The sequence below is a fragment of the Mesoplodon densirostris genome, chromosome X, assembly GCF_025265405.1.
Source record: "Mesoplodon densirostris isolate mMesDen1 chromosome X, mMesDen1 primary haplotype, whole genome shotgun sequence".
Classification (NCBI taxonomy): domain Eukaryota; kingdom Metazoa; phylum Chordata; class Mammalia; order Artiodactyla; family Ziphiidae; genus Mesoplodon; species Mesoplodon densirostris.
This window is the reverse complement of record NC_082681.1, coordinates 49685305-49694281: the sequence shown is the minus strand read 5'-3', so window position 1 is coordinate 49694281 and position 8977 is coordinate 49685305. Positions and strand designations below refer to the sequence as shown.

Genomic DNA, 8977 nt, shown 5'->3' with positions numbered 1-8977 from the left:
TGGAGGTTATGAAAAATAAGGAAAAACTGAGAAACTGTGATAGAATAAAGAGACATGTTAACTAAATGCAACATTGTATCCTGGATTGAATCCTGGGGCAGGAAAAAGACAATAGTGAAAAACCTGGAGAAATCTTAATAATAAAGAATGTAATTTAGTTAATAGTATTGCACAAATGTTAATTTCTGTGTTTTTATAAATGTACCACAGGTATTAGGCAAAGCTAGATGCAGGGTTTACAGAAATGCTTTGTACTATCTTCTTTAGAACTAAAATTATTTCAAAACAAAAACTTTAAAAAATAAACCAGACTGAGTTTCAAAAACCCAAAACAAAACTCTCTTAATGAATGAAAGTGATTGAATAATTGAGGAAACAAACTGAAATGTCATTAAACAGTGAGAAACAGAGGATTTGACAGACCATAGTTGACAGCAATTACTGGAAAAAATAAAATTGTTCCATGTTTATACCAGAAAATTAGAACTACTTAATAAACTAGTTGCATGCACATATATGTATGCATTATGTGTATGTGCGTGGAACAGTATTCTCTAAATACTGTTCTGCCACTTTCTTCACTCAAAAATATAACTTCAATATAATTTGATGTCACTACACATTTTTTATTTCATTACTTTTTATACCTGCACAATTTCCACAGTGTGGATAATTTATTTAACCATTCCCATATTAGCAAAAATTTAAATCGTTTCCACCAACTTGAACTTTCAACATTGGAGTGGTTACAAAGTTGAACCAGATAAGGTTTTTGTCCTATGGCACTTACAGATAAGTAAGGGATACAAAGCAGAAAGTCAACAAAACAGGATGAAAGAGTTAGGATGGGTAAATAGAGTGCAGGCAACTAAGTCAGAATCAAGAGGTCAGCAAAGATTTTCTTTCCATTATAAACTTAATTTTTTAAAGCACCTAGCCAGCAACAACAGCACTCTCTCCCCAATGACTCTGCTTTTGCCACAGGAGAAAGTTGCCTGGTCCAAGCTGTAGTACAGCTGAAGTGTGCCTCTCCGCAACCTAGCAATATGCTCTACATAGATATGAACCTCAAGGCTTAAGCAAAGCAATCTCAAGAATCTAGCTGAGGTAGATCTTAAGCATTCTGTCACATAGTAAGAAAGTCTAAGCAGACCAACTCAAGGATTCCTATTACTGTGGTCAACATAGACACCATGGGGACATATGAAATGTCAGTGGTTATGACACAGCATTTCAGGTTCACAGCAATTCATAAGCATTATGCCCTGGATAACTAGAAACTCTTGGCCACAATAATCCACAACGTGTGCAGCATTTAGCTGTGAGTTCAGGAAGTGGGCAGAATTATCTGGAAGAGATGAAAAGTTGTGCTTTAAGTTAAGTATATTTGCTTGGATGTGGCCAGTGGCTATTCTGAAGAGTTTGTGGAACTTCTGAAACTTACACATGCCAAATTTCCAAATGTCAGGAGGGATGGTAGAAGAGTTTACCTTCTGAAGCAGAGACTTACAATCTAAGTGGAAATCAGCCTGGGCTCTGTGTGTACCACTTACATCAGAACATGAGTGGACGCAGTTGAGAAAAGTGATGAAATGCGTTGGGTCTGCTTGCACTCCAAAGGGGCAAATCATCTCAGAAGACAACTGCTTGAGTCCATGCACAGCAGCCAAACCTTTGGATCTGGAGATTTTGCCATACTGGGAGGGATGTTTTCAAGCCATAGACAGCGTGCTAGAGAAACGAGGGAGAGAAATAGCCCTCTCAAACTATTCTATGGGATGAGCTTTGAAAGAGCAATAAGAAATATGCAGGAGTTGCTGAATACAGAGCCTCAGGAAGTGACTTTGAAAGAGAACATAGAAAACAATATTCTGGATATCATATTCTTGTATAAGAGCTCCTTTCTCCTCCCCTCACACCACTTGAAAGGCTTTAGACTTTGGAGCTATCCCCAGTTCCCTCTTAGTGTATAAAAACAGAATATTGATTGGGTGAGAGGTACATGGTGTCTACTCTCCAGAATTCATGTCTTCATTGTTTAAATCAATTTGTGCCCCCTTTTCATTCCTTTTTAAAAATAGTTTTTTGTTTTGTTTTGTTTTGTTTGCTGTACACGGGCCTCTCACTGTTGTGGCCTCTCCCCCTGTGGAGCAAGGCTCCGGACGTGCAGGCTCAGCGGCCATGACTCACACGCCCAGCCGCTCCGCAGCATGTGGGATCTTCCCAGACCGGGGCACAAACCCGTGTCCCCTGCATTGGCAGGCAGACTCTCAACCACTGTGCCACCAGGAAAGCCCTAAAAATAGTTTTTAATTGACAAGAATGCTCTTGTCTCCAAAAATCTTACATTTAAAAAGCTACTGTGATTAACTTGATTTCAAAGGCAGCTGAATGCTATATCGATGCACTGAAATTGGTCAGGGACGAGGATGAAGGTAAAGGCCTGTACCATCTGGCTCTTGGTAAGGTGTGCACCAGTAAGCTGACTGATCTCTCTCTTAGGACTATTTAGGAAAACAGGACAATATCCTCTGTCAGTAGCTCCATGAAAATGGTATTAGGGTTGTTCTGACTATCTGTAAGTAGAATAAGCAGAGGAGGGGGACAATGAAACTTCTGCTCCAATTTTTGTGCAAGCAGAAAGAAGGATTGTCTGTGAGCCAATTGGCATACAGCTACTTCTGAATCTCTGAGATTTCTGCGAGATGCACTGTTTAAAATCACAATAGCCACTCAAGCAGCATGAGAGCTGGAGCCTGACCCCCAGTCTCCATCAACCCACATCTGAACATCTGCCTGGTTAGATAACCCCCACCCAACACAAACACAAACACACAGGAAAGGGGAAAGGTAAAAGGGAACCTTTGCTAAGGGCAACATGAGGGGTGCAGACCCTACGTGCAGCATTGATAGGGCGGAGCGGGGTAGAGATCACTTCCAGCTGGGGTGGCTTTAGAGGCTGGGTGATGAAGGCTAGGTCCCTAAGAATGAGCAGGACCAGGATCTAGGAGGAAGAGGAGTGCAATCAGGTGGAAGAACATATCATGCAAAGACAAAGAGAAAGAAGAAGGCATACTTGGGCATAGTGTATGAGAGTTCCTTTTGGATGGGGCAGAGAAGTAGATGATAAGTGTGGCTCAATTCTGATCAACACTGAATGTCAGGATGAGGAAAGTAGGATTTAATTCACAGATGGTGGGGTTGCCATCCAGGGCCTTTGAGCAGGAGAATGACAAGTTGAAAATAAGAAAGAGTGAAGTTTAATTTGATGGTAATGTGCAAAGTAAATTGAAGACGGAGAGGGAGGCCTGAAGGTAGATAGGTCGGAGAAAAGGTTACCCTAGTAGTCCAGTTTGAAGCAATGTTTATAGCAACTCTTTTCATTATTACTCAAAACTGGGAACAACACAAATGTCCTACTGAGGGTTCATGGACAAATAAACTGGAACATCCATATAACAGAATACTACTCAGTAAAAAGAAAAGAAAGAGCTATTAATTCATGAAACAGCTTAAATTAAGAATCTCCAGGGCATTATGCGGAGTGAACGAAGCCTGAATCTAAATGTGACATGTTGTAGATTTCATTTATGTAACATCCTGAAAAAGTCAAAAGATAGGAGTTGGGAATAGATCAGAGGTTGCCAAGAGTTCAGGAAAGGGGGTAAGGTATGACTGCAAAGTGGTGGCATGAGGAAGTTTTTTGGGGGGTGATTGAACTGTATCCTGATTGTGGTGGTAGTTCCACAAATCTATACATTTCTTAAACTTCATAGAACTGTACACCCAAAAAAGAGTCAATTTCGCTATATGATAATTTTTTTAAAATATCAGTTGTCCCTGTTAAATATAACATCTGAAAGGATAGAAATATTTTGTGGTACTTAATGGTTACATCTTTATAATTCTGTAGCTATATTTATATTAAAAAACTCTCCCTCGAATAATAGGAAATATATCCATCAACTGTGGAATAAATTCTTCATGCTTAAATATAAATGATAAAACATTAAGACAGCAAAAATACTTTTTCCAACCCTGCTTTCTCTGTGGTGGGCTCTGTTTTTGGCTACCACATCCCACCGTGACCATCGTAGATAAGAGACCCCTGTCTGCCTCCTTCCCCAGACTCTCCAGCTGGCTCCACTGGCCAGATTGCCATTCCTGGCACCAACATACCTCCAAGTACCAGTGGATTCGGGGTTGCGGGGATATCAATTTGCTCTTTTAACTAATATTTTTACTGCAATGATGTCCTCTCTGCTTTCTGATCATAACAATTATGCATGTTGATAGTTCTCTTTTCTAATGGATCAAAGTGAATGATATCAGAATATCTCAAGAGTGGCATGCATGAACAGAAGTTCCACCTGTTAAAAAGCCTCACACCAAATGGTGAGATAGAGGGAACTCTCTCCTTTCTGAGTGTTTCAAGGATGTATGAGAGTTATTTTCCAACACATTTTTCTGAGTTCCAAAGTAAAGTTGACTCCTTTATAGACTCATCTGATTAGCAAGGCACTGGATCCTACAGAGGACATGAAAAGAGGCAGTGTGCCTAAAGCCTCCACTTAAAACTCAAGTGGAAGCCATGCAGCAGTCCTCATGAAAAGGTCAGACATCTAATACTTGATAACTTGAGTTCAGCCAGAAAGAGAAAAAGTAGTGGATTACTTACATAAAATTGCTAACAAGAGAAAACTGGGCCTCTTCCCACAGATTAAGTTGGGGTCAGTTTTTAAAGGCGCTGTTTTAATAAGATTTAAAAAACCTTTTCTAACAGAACAATATGTTGTGAAAACTGTCATTTCATTTGCAGCCATTAGAAAACTTTTCCAAAGTCTTAAATTAAAATTCATGTAACTAATTTGTTCTCCATATTGTGTCAAATATTGCTTATGTGGTATCTCTTTCCTAAAAATCATTTTTAAAAAGTATGCCGATTGTTTAAAACATTACACAAAGCAGAAAACTATTCAAGAGAACTAGTAAAAAAAAAATCCCACACCCTCACTCCCACATTCTTTTCTAGCCGCCCTCCCGCCTCCATCTACCACCTTCGCCCATTTTAATGCTAGACAGAACTCCAAGGGAAATGGTGGACTGGAGGACCTTGGGGGAGGCGTGGAGGTGAAATTGGAAGCAGGAGAGAGAGATGATTCCCCAAAGAAGAAGGAGAAATGGTCGATTCACCCCGAAAGGCTGATTCTCCGTGGTAACCCGAGAAAAACGAGTAGAAACTGCAGGGAGAAGATACCAGTTTTGTTTTCTCTGATTGGCAAATACGAAAAAAGATTGACAGTATCAAGTGGAGGGAACACAGGGGGAGGGCTGCAGTGTTAAATGGGAGGAGTAACCGAAGACTCGAGCTCATTGATGACGCGACCCTCACGTGACCAGGAGTCGACGTGTGCAGAAGTCCTTATAGTCCAGGGCCTGTTTCCCTGTAGCAGCTCCCTATTGCTGGAGGAGAAAAGTGCCCCGGATCCTTTGAGGTCAGTATAAAGGTGCGCGCTGCCTTCGGGGCCCTGGGGCCTAGGGGTCAGAGAGCAGAAACCAAGCGTGGCGGGTACCGCTTTCCCAACACTACGGTTCCGCCAAACTCTCATTTTTGTGCAGGAAATTTTAGGCTGTTTGGGGGTGGGTGGGGGTGGAGAGGGAGAAGGACAGCCAATTGAGGGTCCCGAGAGAGAAACATAGCAACAATTTGGAAATAACTTGTCTCCCACTCCCTGCTTGCAGGGAACCGGTGGGCACGGGGGAAGGAGGGCGGGGTTGCCTTAAAAGGAGGGAGAGGATGAGGGCGTAGGGAAACTTTAGACGAACAAGGCCTAGAATCGTGAAAGGGACCCGTGATTCAGGTACTGACCTGCTCACCAAGCACTCCTGTCTGCAGGACTCTTGGTCTTTTGGGAGCGATCCAAATCGAGTGAGGGAAGAGGGAGGAAAATCCCCTGGATCCTTGCAGGTCAGTGTAAAGGTGGAATTGCCTCAGGTCCCTTGGGGTGGCCGTGAGGGTGGGGGTGTGAGTGCGGATGACACCAAAGCCCATCCCGGGGTCGCTGCCGCCTCTCTCCATCCGGTTGAAGCGGAGGCCTGTGCAGAGCCTGCAACGGAAATGGGGCGGGGGCCGGGGGGAGGAGACTGGAGAGACGTGGAAGGGGGAGGGGAGGCCAGAGACTGGACCAGCAGGTCTCAGGTGAGAGGCTGGAGGTTGGAATGGCTTGGGAAAGCCCAAAAGGGCGGGAGTGTTGGAGATCCGAGGCGAGGGAGGGGTTAAATGTTTCCGCGCTGTTCCCGTTTCGGTGCTAGGAGAGGCCTGTAGCAGGGCCTGCTGGGAAATGGTGGGCTGGAGCGGGAGCGAGAAGATGGAGCTGGAGCTGGAGGGGGAGAAAGGGGAGGGGCCAGGGGAGTTCTGAGCCTGAGGATCTAGTCTTCTGTAGTTGGAAAACTTTGACAATTAGGGACCTGAATGTGAAGAGGCCAGTCTCTATGGAAACCCATGCTCTGACTGCTGGTCCATTTGCCTGGCATCTAGTCGTTTTGTTTCCTTGTTTTCCAGGGTTAATTTATTCAAAAAGGAAATAAGAGAAAAATACTCAACATGCAAAAGTCTTGTGAAGAAAATGAAGGAAAAGCACAGAACATGCCAAAGGCTGAGGAAGACCGCCCTATGGAAGCTGTACCACAGGAGGCAGAAAGAAATCCTCAACCTTCTGAAGAAGGTGTAAGCCAGGAAGCAGAAGGAAACCTTAGAGGAGGGCTGACTCAGCGTGGTCAGGGATATAAAGAGGACACTCCGGTTAGGCATTTGGACCCAGAAGAAATGATAAGAGGAGTAGATGAGTTGGAAAGGCTTAGGGAAGAGATAAGAAGAGTAAGAAACAAGTTTGTGATGATGCATTGGAAACAAAGACATTCACGCAGCCGTCCTTATCCTGTGTGCTTTAGGCCTTGAATTCTTTTTTTTTTTTGGTCTGATATTAAAATCTGGCCCCTGCTTTCTTTCTGTTAGCATTTTCTGATGTATCTTTGACTTTTGTTTTATTTTTAATCATCTGGTGGAGTTTTGTTTTAGGTAGTGTCAATATTACCAGCATCTGGATTTTGTATTTTGACACATTCTCCAGGTCTGTTTTTCAATTGGGAAGTTTCACACATAATGCATGAAAATATGTTCATTCCATATTGTAAAGTAAGACATAACAGGTTACAAAGCAGCATATTTAGTATCAGCTCACATATGTAGGATAAAATCTCAAATTGTGTGTGTGTGTGTGTGCGTGTGTATACATACATATATCATAAATTTAACTGTGCTTATTTCTGTATGGTGTGACTTTTTTCTTTTTGCTTATATGTATTTTTAATGAACATGTCACACATACAAAAAGAATTAAAGTTTTTTTTATAATTAAGAGTCAATCAAATAATTTGCAACCAGCTTATAAGGGCAATGGGGGCACCTAAATTCTTGATGAAAGAACTATTAATAAAAATGTAAACCTCAAATTACCTCTGGATCTCTTAGCCAGAGGAATAAAACTGGCAGTTATTACATATACACTTGCTTAAGACTCAGTCTTTTCATGGGAAAACATTTGCCTCACAGGGCTGCTGTGGGGAAGAAATGAGGTGACTGAGCTGTGCTTGGTGGGATCTTGTTCCCACCTATGCATACAGAACCCCAACCCACTACAGGACATCAGTTTTGAGGGAGGGAGGGTCCTGGCATGACTCAGCCTGCGCTCAGGAACAAGTCCAATAGGCAGGGAGGTGGGGACTTCCATGCCAGGCCTCTGCTGTTGAGCCCCACCCCTGGCTCCCCTGGGTCCTGCCAGGCCTGATGGGCACTGCTGCCTTTTCTGCTGGGCCCTTTGCTCTCTGCTGGCCCTGCTTCTGGTGGTGCAGTGGAGTCCTTGAGTGCCAAAGCCCCACTGAGTTTCCTGGAGTCCCCAGTGCGTTGAATCCCCACTCTGTCTTCTAAAGCTTCTCTCTCTGCTTTATAGTGATGCTTAACACAGGTGGGGACTGTTCCAGGATTGCTTGGGCCACAGTGTTTAGCAGAATTTTTAGTAAAACAGCCCCTTCCATTTTCAGCCACAGGCCACTTCCTCCATAGGAGTCAGACATGATGAGTCCATTTTGGGGGTTGGACCAGGGTTAAAATTTGAGCAAAAGATGTCATGCTATAGTCAGGGTTGCTGCTCGAAGTCTAAGAACTGAGGTTTTGTCTTTCTCTTGTGGGATGATTTCTCCCTGAAGGCTCCTGTCAGGCCTGCCCTACTGGTTCAGAAGACTCAGAATATGCATAAATTGCACAAAGCAATATAGGAAACAGATCTAAGGGAACAGTTCCCTTCACCCCATCCTATCCCCAGTTGATACATGAAAAAAAAAAAAAACTTGGAAAGTCAAAAACTTTATAGATACGCTTAAAATAGAATGGCTACTATGTAAATGTTGGGAATTATATTTTCCCTACAGATCAAAGACTATTTTCCTCCTGATATCCCACCTACTTGCAACACATCATGTTTCAATATTTAATTGATTTCTTTTTGTTTTTTTTTTTTTTTTTTTTTGCGGTACATGGGCCTCTCAGTGTTGTGGCCTCTCCTGTTGGCGGAGCACAGGCTCTGGACGCCCAGGCTCAGCGGCCATGGCTCATGGGCCCAGCAGCTCCGCGGCATGTGGGATCTTCCCGGACCAGGGCACGAACCCGTGTCCCCTGCATCGGCAAGCGGACTCTCAACCACTGCGCCACCAGGGAAACCCTAATTGGTTTCTTGATTGATTATTGCTAAGGTTTGTCCAAATTCTGCTATTGACTCAATAATCTTCCACAAGTCTTTTTTTTTCTAGTATTATGACAAGCAATACCAGAAAGAAACAGTTCATGGGATGGATTGCACTCCAAATGTTTTATCAAAGCCATGCATAATCACCTGAATCAGTATCACCTGGGGAGCATCTT

At 43.1% G+C, this 8977-nt stretch overlaps 1 protein-coding gene across 3 annotated transcripts; it reads left to right on the top strand.

The window, feature by feature from the left end:
- Positions 1-5386: 5386 nt before the first annotated feature.
- Positions 5387-7564, top strand: TCEAL8 (transcription elongation factor A like 8). 3 transcript variants are annotated; one of them, XM_060087307.1, is made up of 3 exons: positions 5387-5495; positions 5897-5968; positions 6563-7564. In XM_060087307.1, exon 3 carries the CDS (start codon positions 6605-6607, stop codon positions 6956-6958), a length of 354 nt encoding a protein of 117 aa, XP_059943290.1. In that variant the 5' UTR covers positions 5387-5495; positions 5897-5968; positions 6563-6604; the 3' UTR covers positions 6959-7564. The 3 variants fall into 3 exon arrangements, with proteins under 3 accessions (XP_059943290.1, XP_059943291.1, XP_059943292.1); XM_060087308.1 differs by having other exon boundaries at positions 5387-5507; XM_060087309.1 differs by lacking the exon at positions 5897-5968.
- The last annotated feature ends 1413 nt before the right edge of the window (positions 7565-8977 follow it).